The following is a 26,246-nucleotide window of genomic DNA, read 5'->3' on the forward strand; positions in this document are numbered from 1 at the left end:
AGTACAACAAAAACTAAGATAAACAAGGCATTTGTTGCACATTATGTCAAACCTTAGAAGAAAAATATGGAGTAATATGTATCTAGGTTTCATGCAAGTTTGGCTGCTGCATGTACAATTTACCTATCAAGTGAAAGAAATGCAAATGCACACAACATTCAAAAAGTAATAAGATGCCTGACATATGAAAGATTAAAACCTTCCTGCTAAAGTAACAAAGTAGGAGTTAACTAAACGATCCAACCAATACCAACAGAAATTATTACTACTTACCATAAATCTATGCTTAAACTTGGTATAGGTAGTTTTGGTGATACCACTTCTACTGAAATATACCATCCAGATTCTAGATATTAATTCTCTCTTAATGTCTGATTTCCTTTTTTGTGAATTAAATGATGTCTCCAGCATTGAACGTTGCCATTAAATCCCTTCTGGTAATGCACACCTAAATCTAGTACTGCCAAGAATTCCAATTGACTCCACTAAATTGTCATAGGTGAGGAGTAATCCTGGCATGATGGGCATTTTCTGATCCCTTGTTTATATAGGATTCCCACCCCCCTTGAAATTTTGATGTGAATTAAAAACTGCTAAAAATGTTTGTGCCTACTACTATCAAAGCCAATATCAAAAAGCTCTTAAAAACAAGGATTATATAAGCTTCGAGATGTTTAAAAAAAGTTTAAGAACCCATTACCTTCCTTGTGCCACTCATCACATGTTAAAATTCTCCATAAATAAATTCTTCTCTACCATCTTTGATATTACAGCGTTAGGAACACTTTCCACACCCTGCATAGTACTGGTTGATCTCATAAAGTTAACTAGAGAACCTGACATCATGTAATTTTACATACAGTGCATATGATGCTCGCTCTTTCCATCTCTCATAGCAGCAAGCCGATTCTGCCACTATCTGTAGCAGCACCTCCGGGAGTGGAGAGGAAGAGTGTTTGAATTATAAATAACTAAAACTACAGTGTACAGTTCTATTTACCTGTCAGTATTTGTTGAGAGCACACCATTATAACCTGCTCAAAATTAACTACGTAAAAAATCTCTACAACAAAAGCAAACCAAAACATTTCTTCAAAACCCAAAATAAAGACATAAAATAAGTGCAAATACCTAAAATAGGCAACTAAAGCAAGTGTTGTGACCTGTATACCTTTAAATAGGACAAAGACTTTTCATAAATAATAGAATGTTCTTTTTGCTCTTCAAACATTTAGTCAGTATATAATGGTCAAAGTTAAGTGCAGATACAATTGTTTTGAGATCCAAGGTGCCAAGTTTCTTTAAAAAAAAAAAAAGAATAAAATATATATATTGAAAAGGCATTAGTTTTTAGTTCCTATGCAGGACAAAGTACTCCTGGGTCTCATGTAAGACCCCACCATTTCTTTCTAAATATATTTAAACAAGGAACAGGAACAGTTGCTGTATAATACAGGTATACCTTGTCATTATGTTGTAGACCAACATGATTTTAGGGCTATAGTGCAATCCTTAGATGTAACACGTACAGTATAGATTTTTACACTTCACTGTAATTCTTCTGCTATTCCATATATTTTAAACTTGTCCTTTTTTCATTTTAGCTGTTTTAACAGGAAACAACATTGGCCTCTAGACAACCTGCATACATATAAATATCTACATTTAAGCTTTGAAATGGAAATAAATTATAAAAACAGAATCCTCTCCAATTTACAAAATTTTCCTTGTTCCTACATACTGTACAATACATTCAACAATCATCTCATTTTGAGATTTATGAAGAAAATACTGATGCTTTACACTAAACTTAATTCACCCCCCCTTGCCTACTTCTAGTACCATTTGCAAATAAATATATTTAACACTGTAGTTAATTCCATTGTTTTGCAGCATACCAAAAAAATTAGTAGTGCAACTTTCTATCCTTCCTTTGTACTTCTTTCTGTTGTGTTTCTTTATATACTAGAAAAATGCTACATAAGCAAAAGCATATTCAGTCATGTATCTTGCTCATTTGAAAACCAGTAACAACCTATAAACCTACTCTATATTGAAAATGCTCTAACAGATAAAAAATGCAATGCAAGTAAAAAGAATAAATACGAAAAATAGACCTAGAAGCTCTATGCTGGCAATACTGCAATGCATTTTCCCCTTCTTTATATTATGGTAGGGCATTACTCTTCTAATATTTAAGCAATTCATTGCAGAACTGTTTGCAACATCCTTTCGTAAAGAATGCAAGAGCTTCATGTCTGTTCTTTGTCAGTCAAAAGAAGAAAGGAAGCTTTAAGGTAGCTTTAAGGTTTCCCTTGGCAGACTCTCTCAAAGACAAGACTTAATTCACATGTATCGTACGGGAATCGCGTTCGACATTGTTTCAGTGTCAATGGAAAGAGATGGCTGTCAGTTGCAGTGACCATCACAGTATCAGAGATCTCGAATTGCTGTTGGTAGCTGTGTATGTGCTCAGATATCGCCTCGCTTGTTCAGTCATGATAAGCTGGTCTTCTGTTTTTCCATAAACAACTGCTTCCCAGTCACGATTTGGCTGCATAAAATAAAATTCTGTTAAAAAGATTCTTAGAACAAACTAAAATACTTGAGCAATTCTCATACAACCTTTCAGAGTATTAATAAATTATCAAAGTCTATCAATAATATATATTACTGAGAAGGATCCAATTCTATAGTACAATACCTAAAAACTGCGACAAAGCTCCCTCTCTACCCCTTAATCCAGCTCCCCAGCAGTGCATTCTGTGTTATGCTTCAAGTTTTAACATACGAAGTGAAAAACACTCTTAAGAAGATACTAACTAGTTCAACAATACATAAAAGGGAAGGTAATTAAGTTATCTTCTCTTTGAATATCTTCCCCTTTAAATGTGCTAAGTTCAACAGGCAGAAAAACCCATTATTGACAGTTGTCTGGAGATACCAAGGAAGGCAAAATGATTTGGTAGCTGAAAAAGAATACTGTGAAGAACTTTACTGAACCAAGTGGCGGCTGTGGATGAATGGTCAGATGTTTTTGGGAATACATTAAAAACGGTAAAGGAATTGGGAATAAAAATGATGAATGGAAGAATAACTGAGCCACTAGTCCTGCTTCTTCCATGAAGCAAAGCTTGCACCTTTGCATGATTTACTGAATCTCAAGCTGATTTGTAGCAGCTCTAACTTGGACCTGACACTAGCAGATTGTAGCATGATGAAGAATGCAAGATCCTCTTCCTCCCACACTGAGCTAGAAACTGATCCAAACGATCAGTTCTCTATATATATTTATGGAGAAAATGAGCTGTTTGAGTTCCTCTATAAATTTAACAGAACTTGATTCATGGAAGGGACTTGGGGCTAGAGAGGCCACAAAACTGAGTGGGAATTTCTCTGGGGAGAGAGAAAAAAAGAAAAAGATGGTTCAATGAAAACATTTGTGAGTATAGTATGACTAAGCTCCCCTTTTAGTATTCTAAAGAGCATACTTCTGGGCCAGATAGATATATTTACCTTTGCTGCAATTCATAGCAGTTAATCCTTTTTTTTATTTCTTTATTTTAATATCACCATTAAATGAACTTCGTTCTTCCTTTTCATAAGAAAAGATCAGAAAGTAATACTGTTGTCTCTATACTTAAAAATATCATCGGAAAAGCAATTAAGTAGGACAGGGAAGATCAGGCTCCAGGTGCCCTGTCTTTTTTTGGGGATTTTTTTTCATTAATACAGAGCTGTAGATATTCTAAAAAGACACAAAAACTTTATACATTAACCCCCTATGGGAAAAACTGGAACTGGTACAAAGTCAGGTCAAAGAATCGTTTCCTAAAGCTGGTGATCAAGACACACAGAGGGAAAACTAGCTTCCATGGTTTTACCAGTATGGAAAATATACAGAGGTACAAGAACAGGCACGTTACAAGAACATTTACCAAATAGAATCTGTGGATGAACTCTGCTTAATGAATCCCACTGGGCTTATTCTGAAGTAAGCATCAGCCAAATTGGAGAAGCTTAAGTGCTGTAGAGGTTTAGTTTGCACCAGGTCAAGTTTTTTTAACTCCTAGTCTTGGGTACCCAGACCTGTTTTGTAGGTTTCCCCTATCCTGTTTTTTCCTCCCCACATATAAATCTTAGAGACCACTCAGTGAAACATCAGGGTTGTATTTAGAGAACTTAGCTATGAACTTTGTGGACAAATAACCAACTTACAAGAAATGAGGATCATGGAAACACTGATGGGAACTCGATCACTGATTTGAACAATTCTAGACATTCGGGCAAGACAGAAACAAAACAACAAAAAAATTCTTTGTTAACCTGCTAACAGAGCTAACAGAATTCTTTGCATCCAGACCTGAAGAGCTTTCTCCATTTTGACATTTTTTGAAGCACATGCATTCAGTTTCTTCTTAATTACTGCATTTGCTTTGTCTGCTGGATTTGTATCCTGTTTTTCTGATGTCAGGTTACATCTGTTGTCCTGTATTTCCAACAATGGTGTCATTAATAAAGATGTGGTATATGCATTTTTTGACTATTGACAAAAAAAAAGGTAGGGAACAGGAATAATAATTAGTATTTAATACAGAAAGATTTCGACTGCTGTGTTCAGAGAAGCCAAAATGTAAACAAAGCAAATACTATCAGAAAAACCCTAGGAAAGAATCTGAAGAGAAAAAGTGATGAACAGTATATGAAGAACTAGCATAGCGGGGTCCATAGCCAATACTAAGCATAGTACAACAAGCAGCTGCTAGCATGATTTAGGTATTACTGAGTAGATGGCTTCTTTACTCTAAAGCCACACTACAGCTGATAACATTTTGTTAAGAACAAGAACTTGATAAAGTGGTAACTACAGAACAGTTTTAAAGAAAAAAAGCTTGTAATTCACTTCTAGCACAGCTCTTGTGAAAGTCAGGGGAAAGAGACTAGAGTGGAAAACATAAGATTGCATCAGTTTCAGGGAGAGGAACTGCTTTAAGAACTGAAATAAGCACTGGATGGATTATTCCAGAAGAGTTTTATATGCTGATAATGTCTATGGAAATACAAAGAAATTAATCCAGCCTCAGTATACCAAAGCATAAGAAAGGTATATGGCAATTTTAAAGAGCAAAATTAGATGAAGTAACAGTAGCATAAGTACTTGTTTGCTTACAAAAACACCCCAATAAACTTAAACCATCTTTAAGTATTTATTCTACCTTAGACGTTAATCCTAAATTATTGTCACACGGATGCACCATTTCTCCCTAAGGATTGGTACCTTTTTCCTTTTAAAATCAGATACTACCACTATCTCTCTTGCTAAGACTGCATGTTCCTGTTGCACAGCATTCCTCATGAAAATGGAGGAAAAGGAATTTTTCCCCAGTCCTCTGCTTTTAATAGACCACAACATCATAGTGTATCTTGGTTTTAGCTTAATACCCTGGACACTGGTGATGCACATACATCGTTGTCACAACAAGACATAACTAAGAAAACACCAGGCAATTTGTTTGTGGTTGGAAGGGCTGCAGCACTGCTGCTCCTCTTAAGAGAGATGTTTTCAGGGAAGTGGGGAATTCCCACTAGGTGGCAGAGCACCCAACACCCAAGCAGATACCTAGGCTTGGCACAGAGTCTACAAAGGCATTTAGGAAGGGAATTCAGGAAACCAGCTACAATAATCAGAAAGCAGTATGACTCAAGCACCTTAAGCATTCTTTTTAAGGACTTTGGCTCTTGAATATAGTCTTGTACCTAATCAAGAATCACTCTTAATCAGAATTAAAAACATACATACATTAATTTAAGAAGTAGACTAAAGTTTTCCTACAAACTAGAATACTGAAGATTAATCTATTCAATCATTCAAAACATTGAGCTACTTTTTAAAGGAAAGAAGGACCATCAGCCCCATATCTTTATGTCTTGGTTGCTGAGGCAGAAGTATTCAAATTCCTTCAGGCAGAGGTAGCACACAAACCTCATCTTTTACATGCTTGGTATTTCTTAAAATATTGCACTATATGAAGCAGGACAAACATGCCGCCTAATATGCAATTAGGTATCTTCAGAACATATCTGCCAGACCGTCAAGTATGCAAAACACAGGATCAAGTGTCATCTCCTGGTATATTACAGAGCTTCCACATGCTGTGTATGCTAAAGTTTATAAGTAATCAGCATGGGAACAGCTGCAGTACCAAACCTGCAAAGCATTCACATTACTTTACCAGTCCTACTCTGAAGTCCTGGAAGAAAGAAGTCACGTGTGAATTCAAGCCCACTGTTCAAGTATTTCTTAAGTATTTAAAATAGTATTTCAAACTAAATGTGATTTTCACTTTCTAGATATGTGAATCTAGCCTTAATCCAAAAACTGTGTTTTAGTTCACAGAAAAAAAGACACACAGTTCCACATTAATACTTCTGCCAGTGCTGCTCTTCAGTAGTTTAATACTTACCTGTACATCTAAACTATTATCTTCTGTGAAGCGCTGGGCACCAACTTCTTCTTTTTCCTGTGAATCTAGGACCAGTGATTTTCTGACTTTTTTAGAAGAGTTGTGCTGAAATAAACATTTTGCAGAGGAAAATTGTAAAATATTATTTAAAAGCAGTTATTTTCTATTTGAAATTATTATTGTCATGTTACCTCCTGCTTGCAGCTTTTATACACAGTGTCATCTTCCTCCTTGGGAAATATATCTGTTCCAGTTTCCTCTTTCAAAACTTCCCTAATGTCTTCCTCCGAGAAGGCAAGTGGTTGTGACTAAACGTTAATTAAAATTGAAAAAGAAAATACAGGAAGTCTATTAGTTGTTAGTTTTTACCACATCCTATGTTCAGCTAATGTAGGCTAGAAAAGAGATCTTGCAAAATACAGCAGCAGATGAAAGGATTTAAGCTACTGTAGTTAAAAACTTCAGGGCTACATTTCACGGCTATGGAGATTTTTTAAAGTTAATTTTACTCCGCATTATTTATAGCCAGATAAAAGATATACATGCCTTAAAAATGCAAGGTAGCATTGAAGAAGACAAACTATTTTTTTGCATTTATTAGTAATGGTTATCCACTGACAGAAGGGGTAAAAATACTTTATATATACTAAATACCTATATAAACACATATATACATAATACATGCATACGGTACTAAAAAACTGTACCAGGAATGTATGACTTGTTGGGAAAGGAATTTATATCAATTTTAACACAAATCTTTGCATAACTGATCGTTCTAAATACAGTGCAGAATTTCACAGAAGCCATACAGATGGCTCCTTTGTGTACCAACAGGAGAAGCATTCCCTTAAGCCCTCAAAATTTGATTTTGAACAGGAGGTTAACAGTGGACAGAAACAGGAATGCCAAACCACTCCATTTGCATAGTGAGGGACTGTGAATCTATAGGGTAACACAGATGGTGCCAAACCCTGTGGCAAAGTCTGAGCTGCCTTCTGTGTTTGCAGAAAAGAAGTAGTCAATATATATTGGCTGGAATTTTTTCAGAACTTGAAAAGCATATGTCTACTGAATTCCAAAAGTTATTACGCATTAACATACCTTAGCTAGGCTAGGAAGAGAACAAAAATTGAATTCATTTGGAACAAACAAACAAGCAAAAAAGTAACATTATCCATAGTCAATAACTACAAAAAAAAATCTCCTGTGACAGCCAGAAAAATCAGAGGGTCGTGAACTGCTATACTAAGATTTTTGGATTTAGGATGAAAAAATTACAGATGTCACTCAAGTTTACCACGCTGTGGTGAACATCTAGTTTCAGTCCTAGCACTGCAGAAGAACGAAAGCCAGAAAACAACTCAGCTCTTACATAGTCCAGAGGACTCAAACATAATGCAGTTTTTCAAGTCAAACTTTTAAAATAATGAGGTCAGTCATACTCATCTACAGCAGCTTGCTCTCACTAGATTACGCAGTTAGAGGACCCACACCCATTCTCTCTCACTTACAATTTTTCTTGGATGAAACAGAATGCTAAAGTATTCAAATTAAAATCTCAGACAATTATGTAACCACCTGTAAGGTGATACATAAGGTTATACACAAGGAGAAAAAAAACTCCTGATGGTTTCCTGGAAGACCCCAACACCTGGGAAGGCATTTCCAGAAACCAATAAGAGAGAAGAGTGATATGAAGGTAACACTGGACTTTTTTTGCAAACATCTTGCCAAAGGGAACACAGGAAAACAAACTTTGGGCCTATGTCATTTGTCTATCACCCCAAAATTAGTGTATTGCCACTCAAACTGTCTAAGAAAAAGGTTATAAAAAGAGGTTGGACATAAGGAAAAACGGGGGAGAAGTTCCATCAACACTGCGAGAGACGGCTGATGAGCTAGTCTTTCTCCTTCCACTCCTGGGGATGCCTGGAAGGTGAGACGTATCTTATGCATGCTAATTACTTGCTTCTAAATAACTAGAGCTTACTTTTGTTTCATAGTATTCTTAGTAAGTTGCTTTGCTTTAGAGTGTATGCTTATACCTTGCTTTATTATTATTACTACATGGTTTAAATGTGTTTTTGCAGTTAAACCCTATTCCAGACAACACAAACCCTATAAATTGTCACAAATTTGTATTAACAAATGTGTTAATTCGTGAGCTGTTAAAGTGAGTCTGGTTTTAGGTGCTGACAGTTTCGTCGATGACGAAATAACTCACAGGATAAACTTGCTGAGGGGTTTCTCTATCTCTATGAAGTGACACGAATCTGTTAAGCGAAGGGTCTCACCTAAGGAGACGCTAACAGACTGTATTGGACATTAAAAGGGACACTGATAGACAAAAAATAAATTAATACAGGTTGGACAGAAAATTGTTCTTTTCTGCCCCTTTAACATGGCACTATCTTATAAGAGGTAGAGTGTTAGCAAGGCTAGACAAATTTAAAACAACTCACAAATATGAAACCAATGCATTTAAGATTACTATGTATGTAATTATGGACTATATACACCAAATTACCATTCAAGAAGAAAATGCCTCCATACTACACTGAAGGATATGAGTCTAACAAACAAATCTGAAGCATTTTTGATTGACATTCTAGGATAATAAGGCAAGTAACTGAAACAACAGCAGTTAGAAAATGCTTTTTAAGATAACACTGAGACTTACAGTACCTCAAAACCAAGAGGGAATTTAGACTTCAACAAAGAAGAAAATAAATAGCATCATCACATACCATAAGTCTGAGAGGACCATACTTTTTTTCCTGAGCAGCCAAAGCATTTTTAAAAGGAGTTGGTGTCCTTGGTGTTGAACCCAAAAGAGATCTTCTCATTGTGGGAGTTCTAAAACTATTCAAGCATAGAAAAGTGTTCATACATGCATTTTAATATTTTATCATTAGTAATGTAATAAAATTAATCTAAAAACATTTTAAAATACCTTAATTTGCACAACAGATATCACCGCTATGAATCTCAAAGTATTAAGATCACCATAGTATTACCCCAGGTGTATTAAACTTTAATTGGATTTTGACAATATTTGTTTTCATTTGAGCAACACCACCAGACGTTTAATGTAATAATCCTACCCCACATTTTCCTTTTGATCTTGTGGTGTCATTTCCTTGTGTAGAGGAGTTGTAATAAGAACTTTCTGCCCACAGATTGGAGTCGACGTAAATGCAGGATTTTCAAAGTTAAATTGTTCATTTCCAGAGCAAGTGTTGAAAAACTAAGAAAAAGAGAGGAAAAAAACCTAACAAACCTTATAGGATAAAGCCTTACCATTGTACTGAACAGTAAAAAAAACCCCAAAATTATACGCATACATCTGAAAGGCTTTTACTGACAAACCCAAACACATTATTTTTGACTTACACTAGAAGACATTTCACAGAATCACAGAATCAACCAGGTTGGAAAAGACCTCCGAGATCATCAAGTCCAACCCTTGATCCAACACCGCCATGGTTACTAGACCATAGCACTAAGTGCCACATCCAGTCTCATCCTAAAAACCTCCAGGGACGGTGAATCCACCAACTCCCTGGGCAGCCCATTCCAATGTCTGAATACTCTCTCTGTAAAAAATTTTTTCCTAGTATCCAACCTAAACCTCTCCTGGCAGAGCTTAAGACATGCCCTCTTATCCTACTGCTGGTTGCCTGGGAGAAGAAACATTTATTGCTGAAACCTTGATTTTCCCCTTAAAATCCCTACTGCTTAATTAGGTCACAGAGACAAAAGGTCTCTATCAACAACTATTTGCATGAGAAAGTGTGAGCTCAGACACAAGTTGGTCGCTGCTGCTGCCGCCCTCCCTCATCACTCTTAAAAACAGAGGAAATAGGTTTTTTTAACAATTTATGGTTTATTCTTAATATATTTACCCTTATGCAGATGTTTTAAGAAGTTTTTTGACATATTTGTTTAGGCTGCAACATATGACTAGGGAAGAAACTACTTATAATTTATAACTTGCTCACTGCAGTCCTCAAAGTCATCCATATTTAAAAATAAACTCACCTGTGATGGAGAAAACGGTAGTGTTTTCACTGGTGTACGCTTTAGTGCAACATTGACAGCATCATTACACAAGCCATCATTCAGATCACTAACTGGTGATTGCCCAACACGCAATCTCTTTTTCTTTCTTAGGATAGCAGGTGGATTGCTGAACTTAGTTAAGTTTGAGGTTGTTGAAAAAACGGTTTCTTCGTCACCACTGATGCTACTGCTGTGGTTTTTGCCATCAAGCATAACGCCAACATTATACTGGCACTCAGGAGCTCCTTCATTGTGTTGAAGCCGCATGAGTTTTACTGGAGCTGACTTGACAGGAGATACAACAGCTTCTGAAAGCTCAAAACAGGTGACATCACTCCACGCTACCGGATCCTATGAGGCAAGATACAAAATACTCAAAACACTAGCATGCTTATTCAAGGTTATTTCACAGTGTCCAAGCCAGTCTATCAGCTCTCTACCTCCAGAAGCCATATACTGAATTATTCTCCCTGTAACTTTCATACAATCTTAAAACACTGAATATTTTAAAAAATAATTATGTTTAAACAGCGATAAAACATTCGATATGGCTGAAACTACAGACAAGTACAAAATAAGGTAATTTTAAGAGTATTTTACACATACTCTGTAAGTTGATATTCCTAAATAAACACTTCTTTTTAAGAAGAAATACAAACTTACAATTTCCATAAGATCTAGTGTCTCTGCAAATTCTGGAATGGTTTGTAGAGGTGTTAACATTCTATTTGCTTCAACACCCAAATACTTAGGTGGTGAATTCTGCTGAACAGGTGTGATGCGAGCCTCATCCATGCTGTAGAAATCACTTGTTTGTTCCTCAAGGCTACTTAGTGTATTAGGCATACAATCCTCCATGACAAAACTTCCAGACCAACAAGGTAAGCTTCCAGCTTGCTAAAAAGTTATGAGGAAATACATTAATCTTATTCAATTTCAAGGTTGAAAAGAGTAAATTATGAGACTGCAGGGTAGGAAAAAAAAAGTAGTGTGTGGGAAGACTACGCATAAGTATTAATTTTTGCATTTTCAAATACTAATAATGTGTTTCAATTAATGCAGTTAGTCTTCTCCTTACATTAACATACACAACATTTTCAAATCGTGTAAGATTTTTATCTTACCTCTCATTCATATCTCATACATGCTTATAACTTAGATAATTATGGGTTGCATTAGAAGCCATCTCTGATCCAAGTTTTCTGTATACCTGAACACCAGTATATTATGAAGTAATCTTCACTAGAGAACACAGGTATATTTCAAGATGTTTGCAGAATGCGAAACGCTTCTTGTTTGACCCGATTTTTTTAGGGCAGATTCTGCATTAATAGTTTACTTAGCTTCTAAATGGTTATCCCATTTTAGTAGACTGCTTAGTACTCAAGAAACAGATTTTAATTTTCACTGGAAATCTAGAAGCAAAACAGATTCCACTAGATAAGCAGAGCATTCCACTGTTTCAAAAGAATGTCAGTGATAGCTCCACCACATAAAACTGGAAGTTCACCTGTAATCTAAATTAGCAATCAATATGGTTGGGTTGGTTAGGTGCCTGATGTTCACAGCCTTTTGAGGAAATCAATGACTGTCATCTGCAAGTTACCCTAATTCCACTGAATTTATGCATAAATTGAGTACAGTGCCTGCTTATTTACTGTTAGTCATGTCCAAATGTAGATATTAGGTATTATAATATATAATACCTAAATATATAATACAAATATAATATATAATACAAAATTATAATCTACAGGACATTTTGAAATTAAATAGGGCAAAGCCTATGTATTTTTCACCTGCCTCTGTTGAGCAGATTATCAACATTGCTAATCTATAAAACTGAATGTCAGGGATATCAAATGTGCCATCTCTTGAAGAGGATTAAAATCCTGGGTCTTAGGAACAATTGTCAAACTGCTGGTCACATTTCTACTGTCTTCACAGTTTAAAAGGTTAAAACTGCACTAAAAATAAGTTGTCTCAGTCCTAATATATAGATTTTGGTTTACAACTCAACAGCCATAGGTTTGATTTTAGATGGTCAGGTGAAAAAAACACACTAAACCAAACAACCAATTGTTGAAGATTAATCTCAGTAATGCATATCAAATATTTACAGTCCTTACAGAAGACATTTGTTTTCTTCTGATTTCAGTCTCTGCTGACATAAGTAGCAATTCAAGTTCCTTTATTTTCTTTTCTTTATCAGGATCATCGTCAATAAATGGCTGCTGAAAAATTTAAGAAAGAAAGCATTACTATTTTCCACTTCCACTACCCCTTCACAGTAAAAATTCTACATTACAACATAGCTGTATTTTTAACAGGAATCCACACATAAAGGGAACTGAGCTGTTCAAGTTGTATCATATTTTGTAGTACAGTAGTCACTCACAAGCAAAACAACTCCAATTACCAGGAGATGGATCTGATGTTATAGTGGTATACAAGGTAGATTTTAACACATTTCTAACATGGCCTGTAAATGGTCAGTGTGCTATAGCTATGTTCTATTGTTAACAGAACCAACAATGTTGGCACATTGGAATATGTGTTCATGATTTTGTGTGCTTTCTAAAGTTTTGAGTTATTTATCCTCATTAAGTGTGTAAGAAGGTGTTTCAAGTTAGCATTTGCAGAGTGTCTACACAGGCAGTCCTACCACTACCATCAGAAAAGAAAATTAACTAATTGGCTTTGGTTGGTTCGTTTGTTTTTAACCTCCTTAACACTTTCCATTACTGTTATAAACAGGTAAGTAAGGATATATGCCACAAGTTTCAAAACTAGTTATAATCCTGAGTTTAGAGAGTACTTCCAGAAGCACAAAGTATCATATTTTCCTGTGTATAGCAATCCATAATGTCAAAGGCCATATGAGGTTTTGTTGTGACTTGTATTCTTACACCGAATCAGGGAAGAAAATGCAACATGAAACAGATGACCTGCACAGGAAAACTTCAGGTTAGGTAAAGAGCTCTGCAGAATGCCTCTAACACATCTAGCACAAACAAAACATGCATTATTCCCTGTGTCAAAATAATTTTTTTTACTAATTCTAAAGTTGCAAAAGTTCTTCCAAGGAGTCATACCAGAACCAAAGATCTACATTCAGTCTGCAACATGCGAGAAATTTCAGATATATTCCAAGCAAGCCCAAAGAAGCAAAAGGAAATAACATATCCAATTTTTATTTGTTTTAAAGTTCCTCAATACTTCAGCATTTCGAATGCTGCAAAAGAGCACCTTCAACTGATTGAAAGACATTTATCACTGAGAAAGAAATAAAAGCTATTGAGAACAAAAAAGCACAGTCAGAACTGTAAGTCACAGTAAATAATTTTAACTGACAGTTTTTCAGATACATTTATTACATATCTATAAGTAGTACAGTCCTGCCTTAAATGTCTCATAAGGTGGTAATACTAACAGGTCACAATTTTAACCTCATGATTTAACAAGTTTTAAGTCATATTTCTGTCAGAAATAAGGTCAAACATCATGTTTCTGGGAAATATAGAGAGCTCCATTTTTCCTATCTAGAAATACCAATGATGCCAGCAAACCTAATTATAGAGGAACTTATATAAATTTAGGTGAATGACAGACTAACAGATATATTGAAGATACAAGTTTTTAAACTCTTCATTTTACTGTATAATATGCAGTAAATTCTCTTTAATTTATGAAGCCTGTTAACAAATTTACCTGAACTATGTTGGAAGATGATGGAGCATGTTCTAGACAGTTGCCTTCTGGTGAGGCATACTGATATGCTGGAATCTGAAAAGACATAAAACATTTTACAGACCCTCAACAAAAGGAGGCTATAAAATTATCTCTAGTTTATTGTATGTAAATTATTTATTATGGTTTACAAATCCTAAGTTTCCATAAAAATCACAAAAAATATTCAACCCATCTTCAGTATTTCAGATTTATTTCTTGTTCCAAACCAAACAAATTATTTGAAACTTGGAAATACTTATTACTCTGAATTTTGAACTTACATGCGTCTGAACAGGCATATAAAATTGATTCTGAGTGTGCAAGTGTTCCATAGTCAGACAAGGTTGGGGCTGAAGTTCAGAAGAACTAGTGCTTTCAGACTTTATAACACTTTGCAAATATCCTTCCTGTTCCACTTTTCTCCGCATTGTTGAATTCCAGTGATTTTTAATTGAATTATCAGTCCTAAAATGAAAGTGTAAAACAGTGACTGGTTTCTCTATCTTAAAATTTAATATATGACATAATTTACAGGGTTTGTAGAGTAGGTTAATCTGAAGCCACAAATTCAGAAAGCTCCAGCAGTTAGACTGAAAGTTCTATTATCAGTGGTGGTTTTGGCATAATTACTAGAAGGCTACTCTTCTAAAAACTTCCTTCTACTAAACTTCAAGTCTGCAAGAAATGAAAAGCAGCAAAAGAGAAGGCCTTGGTTCTGACTGTTATCATGGGTGAGAACCTTTTTTATTGGATACTTGGAATGTAAGACAATCACTCTGGGGTCCCACAGCATAATAAGGGCACTTTGGCTAGTGTTTGCCACTGGAAGACACCTCTTCTAAAAATGTGACAGTCTGCAATCCCAGCTCTGTGTTTTATGTGCAGCTTTGTGGAAGAACATGTTACTACTCTTTGTGCCCTTCATCTTGTATGGGGAGAAGCAACCATGGCATTTTGACAAGCAGGCTGAAATCACTTTTAACACTAGAGAAGCATTTAGGGAAGAGTGGAATATAACTGCATTACAGTCTAAAATACTAGCAATATTATTCCTAGCCTTAGAAAGAGGTATACAGAAACAAAAATTGCTTAAAGCCCCATTCTTCATTTAAGCTTGACTCCAAGAAGTATTCCCCTTTTTCATCCCACTAGTGTTAGACTCTACAATTCTTCAAGGTCTAGGATCTCTACCAGTCTTCAACTAAGAGTCATCTAAGATTTATTTATAACAAACAAGTCAGTGAACTAGGAATTCCTCTGTCAAACTCATCTTCCCTCTCTGAAATTCTACTTAGATGTAATCAGTTCTCATTCCTCCAAAGGATTTTCTGTGAGTCATGGATTGTGTACTTAATCAAAACTTCTAAACACACATCTTTTATTCCACTAACATAACAAGTGCTGACATTCCTTAGGCACAGCTAGACAGTCACCTCTGAACACACAAACTGAATTCAGAAAGGGACAGCTTAACACTGAAATTCAATTAACAGTACAAGGTAAAAGCACTATTTCATTAAACTCTTTATACACTAAAATTTTCTTTTCCACAACCATAGAAATTGCTAATCAGACTTGAAACAAATATAAGGAGAACAATGCATACAATTCATTCTTAACTTAGAGACTTCATGGTGATCAACTAACTTGGTGATCAATTGTGATCAATGCATCCTAAGTCTGGACTTTTAAAAATTACTAATAAATAATTTCTTTTACAAGTGTCCAGTTCAACAAGTGTTACACACACACAAAAAAAATAATTCTAATCTTAAACCAAGAAAGCCACCCTCAAATGCATACTAATGAAGGTACTTTGTCATCAAGTTTGATATCAAATCATTCCTGCATTATTACTTGCAGTTAACTCTCTTCAGCTCGATTGCAGAGGTTTTTTAAGTGATCAAGAGGATTTTGAAGGTACCTGCAAAGCATTAGAGGTTTTTTATTGGTTTTATGGTTTTTTAAGAATGCATAATCAAATGCAAGAGATCTTAAAAATTTTTAGTATCTATCAAGATAAATATGTTGTGGTGTAAGTTTCAACAGATGCTCTCTGACTAATAAGTTACATTGGAAAGGGTAGTGAGATGACCGCTTTTCATATAGCAATATTTAACAAAAACAGAGTTACAAAGCACCTTCCAGGAAGAAGTTTGGCTATTTCAGCCCATCGGTTTCCCAAACGTTTGTGAGCTTCATAGATTATTCTGTCCTCTTCTTCTGTCCACGAAGACTTTTTTACCTCAGGATTGAGATGGTTATGCCATCTCTCTCTGCACTGCTTGCCTATTCTTCCTTTCAGGTGTTTTGCAATTAGAGACCAGCGCTTTGGACCATACTTCTGAACTAATTCAATAACCTGGAACACAGATGAAAGCACATTACAATTCCAAAACCTAGTTTACCTGATCAAAGACTGAGAACACTGATAAACTCACATTATAGAATAGCACTATAATAATCATCTTGATATGATATTAGACCTAAGGAGGCAGAAAATGACTTGGGGGGTTAAAAATGATTTTTCAAGAAATCAAAAAATTACTTATTAACTCCAAATTCTTTGTGTTTAGAATATAAATATATACTGATGAAAACATTCATTTGTAAGTTTTCTTTCTGTTGCCCATTGCATAAGCTGACATTCCATCTACTTAAAAGCAGCTACAGTTTTTTATCTTCTCACACATCCCAATGTAAGTATCATCCATGTCACAAGACCCACCAGACATCAACTCTGTGGGAACAAACCTTAAGAAAAAGTACAGATTCTTAGCAGTCATATGGCAGTTTTATTACAGTAAAAGAGTAGAGTTTCAATTAGTTTTCATTACCCTCTGATCTTCTTCTTTAGTCCAGGGACCTTTAATCAATTCTGGGTTTAGTACCTTCTGCCATCGATGCTGGCACTGAAAATCTGAACGATTCTGAAATAGTTTTAGAAGATCAGTGTAGTTGTTAAACTTTAGAATATATAAATATGTAAGTACTTTCTAGACAGAATTATTAGTTTATTTTAAATTAAAATGTTTATTTAGACCTTTGTTCTAAGTATAATAGCTAAATTCTCCTTTATTGTTTCTTCTTCCATTTGCTTATAAAAACTTTTCTCCAGAAAAAACAGCCTTGCATGAAGCTCTAATCAAATTACTTCAATGTACTTACTTGATAATTAAATTCAGAACTTACTCTTCTTTAGAGAAAAATTTAGAATTATTTTTGTCCTCATTACTCCACACTGTCTCTGAATTTTGTGGTTGATATACTTTTGACATTATCTACAACTTAAATAAGGAGAGAATTTTTTTAAGGAAATACTTTTTCTTTCAAATAAAAGAATAAACCTTTTTCCAAGTCTCAGATGAACATATTCTCAGTTCTTTACTACAGTGTTAAGGAAAACAGATTTATATCAAGTTTAGTTAACACATACTAATTAAACAACACTGCTTTTGCCGGTCAGGACAGATGGTGCTTTTCTGTAGCTTCACTAAGGATCTTTTGAAATATTGTTCCCAGTTATGAAAGAGAAGTAAGCTTTCACTTAGCTTCCTAAAAACTGTCTGTAGGAAAGGCTTGGTCCAATCCTTAGAAATATGCAGGTAAGAGCCTGCCCCAGCACAGCATACTAGCATTCCTTTTTTAACAGTGGGACATGATTATTTACTCGCTTCACTGCAAGCTGTTGGACAGTAAGTACCAGTTGCAAGGTTTTGCTGGGTTTATCTACAAGTAAAGGTGTTACCATGCTAAAGTGAAGTTAACCAAGTAGCAATCTGCCAGACCAGAAAAAACACCCAAAACACTAATATCTGAAATTATACTGATCACAATACCTTCAAAGTTAATCACAAGTAGTAACTGTATGATTAAAAGCACACTAGTTTGTTAAAAAACATTTCCTGGTGAAGACAAGTTGTAAAAGACACACTCAATACAGAATGGTTGTTCCCATTTTGAGGGGAAAAAAAAATTAAATTGTGGCCTTTTAGTGTTTTTACCTTCCGGACATTTCTGAAACCATAATATATTTTTGGGAGAAGAGCAAAACAAATGATAGGATGAAACAATAAAATCATTTCAGACTGCCTTAGCTGCAAAAATTAAAGGCAATTGTGTTCCCTCTCTTGAGAGTCACCTTGAAGCCATTTTCACTTTTGGGGGGCAGAACAGAGGGAAGGTTTACTTGTGCCCAAATGAGGCTTTGAAAACACAGAAGTTTGAGGGCCTTTACATGCTAGTAATTGAAGATACACTTGGTTTTCCTAGCAAAAGACCATCAGTAACTAAGTGCTAATTATGCTTGCCTCTATTATTTGGCTTTTGAACACTGCAACAGGTCACCTAAAGAGGCTGTGGAGTCTCCATCCATGGAGATATTCAAAACCCAAAAGGACACTGTCCTGGGCAGCCTGTTCCAGCTGACCTTGCTTGACCAGGGGCTGTGAACCATATGATCTTGAAAAGTTCCTTCCAACATTAACGATTCTGCAGTGGGCAACCTGCTGATCAATAGCTTTCTTGTCTCCAGTAGCATTTGTTTACATCTGAAGAACTTTTTATTAAAATGCACCTCCATACTACACCTGCAGATCCATATCACCAAACACTGTATTTTCAAACAGTTTAATACACAAGATTTTTGATATTATCACATTCTCCTCTGCCATTCACTCACTTCATTGATTTTTAGAAGGGGATAATGCACATATAAGGAATACTGATTTGCTTATGCACTCCTTAAATTTAGAAGCTTTGACTTTATTCCCTGATATCTATACTTTGCCACCTGGAAAAAAAAATCAGAAGCATCACAGTTGCACAAATATGATGAGAACAATGAAAAGTTACAGTTGTTCCGTGTTTGGAATTCAAGTCTACGTTTAGCACACAGGAATTTCATACAACCGTATCATCCCACACAGTATTGTAAGAACCTCAAAGGTGTGAGGGGATGCCATTTTTAATTTCTAATATTTGAATATTCAATACCACTTCCAGGCAGTGATTTCAGCCTTAGATTCTAGCCATGTTTTCACAGTAGGCATTTTATAACATTTGTTCAGAAGAGAAACAAACATCATCAATTCTAGTTGTAGGTGCTTTCTACCAGTGCCTCTCATATAGCTGAAGAAACATAAATGTTTGAACCAACAGCTCTTTTACTCATTCCACCTGACCATTTGAACAGAACAAGAAATGTTAAGTGTCAGTAGGAAATTTCCATGACACCTGCTAAGGTTCCATTTGTAATAACTGAAGATATCATCAGGTGGAAAGATTTAGGTATGTTGGGGAAGCAGTCATCACTGTAAAAAAAAAAAAAACCAAACAAAACCCAAAAAAATAATTTAAAAAAAAATCCCCCCCCCTTTTCCTATGGTGTTTAAGAAATGGATCCCACTCCTTTCCAGCAATCTTTCAGACGCAATCCACTCTCCTAACTGCTTCAGAAGCAACCTGTGAACTGTAGATTTGATCACCAGAAGTAATGTAACCAGTAAGAAACAGGAATATATTCCATAATAAAAACAAATAGCAAGTGAGAACCAAAGGCATCAACTACTTTTGATCATTTCAGACCAGCGTTAGAGCCTGAGCCAATAAGGTTCTCCGAGGTCTGAGCTAGGTCTCAAGTCTATTCTAGAAGCATTCTCTAACATAGTTTTTATTGTTACATGCTTCTGATTTCTATTTCACCCCATTTCCAAACTAGACATATAACCAGATAAACATCAAGAGAACTTAACTGAAACAGAGGTTCAACTTACTTGTAGATGACTAGCAATGAAAGCCCAATCATCTGTACCATTTTGTTCCACCAGCTTCTTTAGCCTTTCATCCTGTTAAGACATAACCTCAGCCAATAAATGTTACATGCTGTCCCAATACAATGCTAAATAATAACATATTTCATGAGCTAACAAGATCATGTAGGAATGAAACTAAAGCCAAAAAAAAGTATTACCTCTTCACGTGTCCATTTCACCTTGCTACATATCTTCTTCAAACCCTTTTGCTGTGGTACTTCATAGTCATGATCCATATATTGAAAGTCATCATCTTCCTCACTGCAGAGTACAACAGAAGAGTGAAGAAGATCAAAACAGAGTTTGAAATACCTCTGAATAATCTTTTTCTCCCCCTAAGTACCTCTGCTTTTTTCAAATATGTACATATTGTTCTAAAATCACATACAGGATTTGCATGATCATAAGACCTACCCCCAGCATTTCACCGTGTCAAAGGAACAGAATTTATTTTAATTTCAAGGCCACAGACTACGATATGGGCAGATAACTCATTCTGAGTCAAGACTTAAATATTAAATAAAATCTACTTTTTAAGATTCATGGCTTTGTAACACATTTGTGAATCTTTATTTTACACAAATGAGCTTATAAAATAGACTGGTTTGCTAATCTGCAAAACACAATTATGATCCACCTCCGTAACTAAAACAACAAACACAAGAGTGTCGAATAAGTGTTAACTTGAGATTTTAAGTGGGCTCCTGACTTCACTAAAAGTGTTGCCTCAGTGTTACAGGCATTAGATACAAATCTCTGAAGACAGGTACATTCCAACAAGAAATAACTATGGCATCAGTGCTGAGCCTCAAAGTGCAGAGCCAGAGGGGCAGGCAGCCAGGTACCTCTGCGACTCCACGTAGATCACCCTCCATCTACTGGAGAAATGTGGAACTCCACAGCCTGGATAAACAAGGTCTTCCAAACAGGCGGCACAGAGAAGTGTTTCATGTAAACATCGCTTAAACTTCTGTTTAAGTGACTCACGTTAGTCAGCATAAATTCAAACACATGTGGAAACCTACGTCTAACAACAAGTGCTGCAGTTCCCCTGCATTAATTATAGCAAAGGCCCAAAGAAGGGATTCCCATCCCAATACATGGCTTAAATTAAAAGCAGTTTCATACTGAAAACTCTATTTTTCTCCATTTTATTATCAGTACAAAGTATGATATAAATATCACAAACTCACGTTCAAAACTAAACTTACTAGATCTGCTCAACCTCGATAATTACATCAATTTTTCAACCAAGAGTTAAAAAAACCCACAAACAACCTTTCCCAGTAATGGAATTAACTTGTGCCGGTGTCCTAAGAACAGATTAGATGGGAGATCTCCACATTATTTTCCAGATCAGCACAGCATGCTGATTAACCACATATGCATTATTTGTCATTTCTCATGAAGTATGTTCCTGTTAGCCACAGAGAACACATCTCATTCAAAAGCATTACCACAGGATAGTAAGTGCCCACTCTTGCAGACCCAAAGTATTTAAAGTTGCTTCTACATCCTACACCACCACCTGCATTTGCCCTATTTCGCTTCATGATGCAGTGGAAACAGTAACGCAAACATATTAAAACTCTGGGCAGTTGGTGAAATACAAGGCAGTAAAATTGTCAAAAGGTCAAGTGCAAGTTCTTCATGGTACTTTCAAAGAAATAAGCTACAAACACAATGATTGTAAAAGCTTTGCATTAAGTGGCTTAGGACTTAAAAAACAGAACTTAAACTCAGAAGTAACAAAGTTTTTTCTTCCCTCTCACACTTCCTTTTTTTGTCTTTTGTCCACAGGTAATCAACAAACTTAAAAGATATATCTTGGTATTATGAGAAGCATATTTTGGTATTATAAACTGATTACATACCAAACAAGCCATACAGTTCACTTACAACTAAAATTTGGCCTTGTGGTTAAGGTCTTTTTCAACATAACCTCACCTACTGCACAGCAAATTAGTTCATGAACAGTTTTCAGTTACGTGAAAAGTCACAGGGATTTAAAAAAAAAAGAAGGGGTTCCCTGTACACAGCAGTGACGCTGAAGAGAACACCAGTACCAGACACTGTGGAGTCCTCACCGTTGGCAGCAGTGGTTCAGAGCCCTGTGCCTGAAATTCTCCAGTGGCACACGTGTCCCACAGCCAAATCAGCACAGCCCTGGATACCTCCCTGCACTTTGCAGGTGTGAGGGCCAGCCAAGCAGGCACTAACCTCTCTTGATTTCACATGAATAACCACCTAGTCCTGAGGCTTGCTTAGAATAGTGCTCCAATAGATTATAAATTAAATACACATGAATGGGACTACTAATTTAAATTTTCAATTGAGCAAAAATTTTCAAACACGTGGGGTTGTTATAGTTCATTTGAGAATTCTTTTGCAGTTATGAAACTGCACTAAATCACTGCACCAAAGTGGAACACAGCCACCAAGTTTCATCAAATAAAACATCTGGACCAATAAAGCAAGTACTTCGTGAGCTCTGTGCTAGCCATCCTTGCAATTCTGAGTTGAGAATCATCAAAGGAAAAAATCAAGCTTGTAAATGCAACAACCAAGAACAGTTTAAAATTAATTTAATATAACACTAAATTAAACTTAATTCCATTTGGTGAAAACAATTACACCTCCCTCCTTACTCAACACCTAGATTAACAATCTTGAAATCACCTTTATGTAAACTCATAGCTTCAATAATTTAGTTTTTTAGTGGAACTATCATCATCACACTTATTTGGAGATGTCAACACACACTGACACAGTATTTCCCTAGGGCTACTGACCTCTAACCAAACCTTCCTCTGCTATCCACAACCCACTGTATTTTCCACCATGAAATCAAAGCACTCTATAGTCATGTGAGACAATACAAGCTAAAGCTTGACAAAAAATGAAACTACTGCTTGTAAGATCACAGGTGAAAGTCTCTTAAACTACAAAATACAGATTAGAAGTAACAAGAAGCATTCTGCCTCTGAGCTGATTCTTGCAGACAGCCAAGCACAGACAGCTCCACCAGCTAGCCTCTGCAAGCAAAGCCCCTTTGTGGCTTACACAACCAGAACCCCAAAGCATTGCTTGCTTGTTTGAGTCGTAGTTTTGCAGAAAAACATTAACTTACAAACTTTTTCCATGTTAAAGAAAAACACAGAGGCAGTTTTAACATCTGTAACTTTGAAGCCACCCTCAATTACATGAAAAGTATGCGTTCATGGTAAACCTCTGATGCCTTAGGTAAATCACTGAGTACCCTTTCCTTTCTCAATCCTAATCCTTTTCTTACATTTCTTTATCACTTTTCAAAAACTGATCTTCTATTTAGGACAAGAAAAACCATAGTGACAAAACAGTTCTCTGAGACCCACCTTCTGAATACAAAGCAAAGACACACCCATTTTCATATCAGTATGACAAAAGACGTATGAAACCCATCTGGGGCTGCTGCTGGAGTTCTTGAGAAAAACATTATCTCTCAGGAATATTTCAGGATAGATTGTGACATCCTCAATGAAAGAATATGCCAAATCAGAGAAAATAGGTGTGCTGAAGATACTGGAAGAATCAACAGGCCCAAACCTTACATCAAGGCTGAGCCAAAGCCACTCGGGAGGTGAAAAGAAAGAAGTACTATTCCATCAGAAGGAAAGCAACCAGCAAGGAAAGCCGCTGAGGAGACAACGTAGTTGTTACTGACAGGCTCAGTTGTCCAGGTAAGCTACGACAGACGGCCCGAGGGAGAGCAGAGAGGTGAGAGCAGCTGCCAAGGGAAAGGCGGGATTTGTGTCCGAGAGGTGGTGCCCGCAAGCCCGAGGGAAGAGATACCTGTGCGGTGCCGGAGGGGGGAGGGAGGTGGGCAGTGACAGCCGGGCGGTGGCAGAAGGCCGGAGCGGCGGTGAGGGGCGGGGCGGCACCTGGCCGGGATCCCGGGGCGCGGGGGGGCACCGGGGCGCAGGGCGGCGGGGGCGGCAGCGCTGCCCAGCAGGGGTGGGTGGCACAAAGCGCAGGGAGCCCCGGTCCCGCACTCACCTGCGCCGTCTCTCCGCCATCCTCGGGGCGCACCATAGGGGGGGCCGCCACGGCCGCGGGGAGCAGCGCGGAGCCCCCGAGCCCCGCTCGGGCTCCCTCTCTCAGGACAGGGCAGGGGACGTAGCGGGGCACTGGCGGGTCAGGAAGGCTCGAGACGGGCAGGGATCCTCCCAGGGCCCGCTGCTGCCCGCGGTGCCTGCAGCACCCCGGCGGCCGCCCTCAGCCCCGGCCCGGCCCGGGCGCGTCAGGCATGGCTCGGCCTGGCCGCTGCCCGCAAGGACGGGGCGCGCAGCGGCCCCTTTCTCGCCCCGGCTGGTGTCTCGCTCTCCGCTGCTGTCAGAGCTGCCGCGGGCTTCGGCGGTGCGCGCCCACCCTTCCCCGGCTGCGCTGCTCTGCTTTGCCCCGCTGTTCAGCGCCGCCCTGCCCTGCGCCCGCCTGGCCCCGCCGCGCACCGGCCGCCGCCGCCGCTCGGGCTCAGCCGCCGGCGCTCGCGGCGCGCTCGGCCGGTGCCGCCCGAATCTCGCGCGCAGCCTCCCCCCCGCGAGCCGCCGTTTGAATCTGCGCAGGCGGACTGACGCCCCATTGGCCGCCGCCGCCCGCACGCGCCCCCCGCGCGCCGGGCGGGGGGGGCGGGGCCTCGCGCCGGCGGGCGGGCGGTGTGACGGGGCCGGGGGGAGGGGGCGGGTCCTCCCGGCGCGGGGAGCCCCGTAACGCACCGCCGCGAGCGCCCGCGAGCCGCTCCCGCGCCCGCGGCAACGGCGGCGCCTCCCGACGGCGAAGGAATGAAAAATAACGGCGGGGCCGCCCCGCGCGGCAAAACCGAGCGTCTCCTTCGAGCCGGAATCGAACCAGCGACCTAAGGATTCCCGCGGGCTGCGCCTCTACAGTCCTCCGCTCTACCAGCTGAGCTATCGAAGGGAGCTGCGGAGTAATCCCGCTCCAAGATACAAAACCTTGCTTCCCGCCACCACCGGTAATGCGCGTCGGGATCCCCTCCCCGGGAGCTGGGCCAGGATCCCCTCCCCAGGAAGAGACGGAGCGTAAAAACCCGGTGGGGACCGAGACCCGGCGGCTCCCGCACCCTCCGCGGCGCTGCCGGCGGGCCGGTGAGCGCAGGGATGCGGCGCTCCCGGCCGCTCCCGCTCCCGCGCCGGGCGCGATCTGTCTGGCAGTGCGAAGGCAGCGCTTCCCGCTTCCCCCCCTCGCCGAAAATTCCATGCCCTGTGGGTTACACGCGTGCCTGAGGAGCGGGGAAGCGCGGGTCTCATCGCACCCAGCCATCGCTGTGTTACAGGGTTCCTGCTCCAGCCACTGCACTGGTTTATTGAGAAAAGGTCACCTCAAAGAGAATCACAGAATCAATTAGGTTGGAAAAGGCCTCTGAGATCATGGAGTCCAGCCTATGACCAAACACCACCCTGTCAACTAGACCAGTTTTTCCTTAAACACCTCCATGGATGGTGACTCCACCTCCTCCCTGGGCAGCCATTCCAATGTCTAATCACTCCTTCTGTGAAAAAAATGTTTCTAATGTCCAACCTAGACCTCACGTGGTGCAGCTTAAGACTGTCCGCTAGTCCTATCACTCGTTGATGAGAGAAGAGACCAACCCTCACCTTGCAACAACCTCCTTTCAGGTAGAAACATGGCACTTCATCCTCATGTGGCTGCGCTGACAGACACGTGGACTCTGTGGAGCTCCGAGGGGAACAGGATGGAAGCACCTGATGTGAACACGTGTTGGCAACTATACAGCCACAGAAACACGGAAGGGTAGGGGCAGTGTTTAAAGGTGCTCACCCACAGCTCACATCCATTATAGGGCCCAAACACAAGCTTTTCCCTTTATTAAATGCAACGTGATTTTTACTTTAATGGTCAAAACGAATCACCAAAACAGCATATCGTTTCTTGTTACAAATACATTTTTTTCAGTGGTTTACTTACGGAAATTTGCTCGCCACCACCATCATCACAGTGGTAACAACCTCGTGACACTTATCACCAGCATAAAGTACAAGCTACATTCCAGCAGAACCTTTGTGTTTTCTAGGTATTCCTCTAGACAGAAGTCTTTATCGGGAATCATAGAATGGTTTTGGTTGAAGGGACCTTAAAGATCATCTCATTCCAACTC

General features: G+C 38.6%; 1 protein-coding gene and 1 non-coding gene across 6 annotated transcripts; both read right to left on the reverse strand.

Annotated features, from left to right (window-relative positions):
* Window positions 1-670: 670 nt before the first annotated feature.
* On the reverse strand, window positions 671-24,552 carry MYBL1 (MYB proto-oncogene like 1). Of its 5 annotated transcripts, none has more exons than XM_051771015.1 (16): window positions 24,110-24,552; window positions 20,233-20,335; window positions 20,036-20,107; window positions 17,099-17,191; window positions 16,403-16,623; window positions 14,543-14,726; window positions 14,241-14,315; window positions 12,659-12,760; window positions 11,193-11,426; window positions 10,509-10,880; window positions 9,572-9,714; window positions 9,215-9,329; window positions 6,656-6,772; window positions 6,465-6,569; window positions 4,364-4,543; window positions 671-2,554 (listed from the first exon to the last, which is right to left on the reverse strand). In XM_051771015.1, the coding sequence occupies exons 1-16, from the start codon at window positions 24,127-24,129 to the stop codon at window positions 2,426-2,428; spliced, it is 2,265 nt and encodes a 754-aa protein (XP_051626975.1). In that variant the 5' UTR covers window positions 24,130-24,552; the 3' UTR covers window positions 671-2,425. The 5 variants fall into 5 exon arrangements, with proteins under 5 accessions (XP_051626975.1, XP_051626981.1, XP_051626971.1 ...); XM_051771021.1 differs by having other exon boundaries at window positions 4,364-4,489; window positions 12,659-12,763; XM_051771011.1 differs by having other exon boundaries at window positions 12,659-12,763.
* A 385-nt stretch (window positions 24,553-24,937) lies between these two features.
* Window positions 24,938-25,027, reverse strand: TRNAY-GUA (transfer RNA tyrosine (anticodon GUA)). The gene is given in 2 exon segments: window positions 24,938-24,973; window positions 24,991-25,027. It is a non-coding gene; the product is annotated as a tRNA-Tyr (tRNA).
* Between the last annotated feature and the right edge of the window lie 1,219 nt (window positions 25,028-26,246).

Source organism: Manacus candei, unplaced genomic scaffold, assembly GCF_025592945.1.
Source record: "Manacus candei isolate 608988 ecotype Guabito, Panama unplaced genomic scaffold, ASM2559294v1 h1tg000008l, whole genome shotgun sequence".
NCBI classification, from domain to species: domain Eukaryota; kingdom Metazoa; phylum Chordata; class Aves; order Passeriformes; family Pipridae; genus Manacus; species Manacus candei.

Coding starts and splice junctions, on each gene's coding strand:
- MYBL1 (XM_051771011.1), bottom strand. CDS start 24,129: ATGGCGGAGAGACGGCGCAG. Junction 17,192..20,035: donor TCATTGCTAGTCATCTACAA/GTAAGTTGAACC, acceptor AAACTATTTCAG/AATCGTTCAGATTTTCAGTG. Junction 14,316..14,542: donor ATATGCCTGTTCAGACGCAT/GTAAGTTCAAAA, acceptor ATGTCTTTTCAG/ATTCCAGCATATCAGTATGC.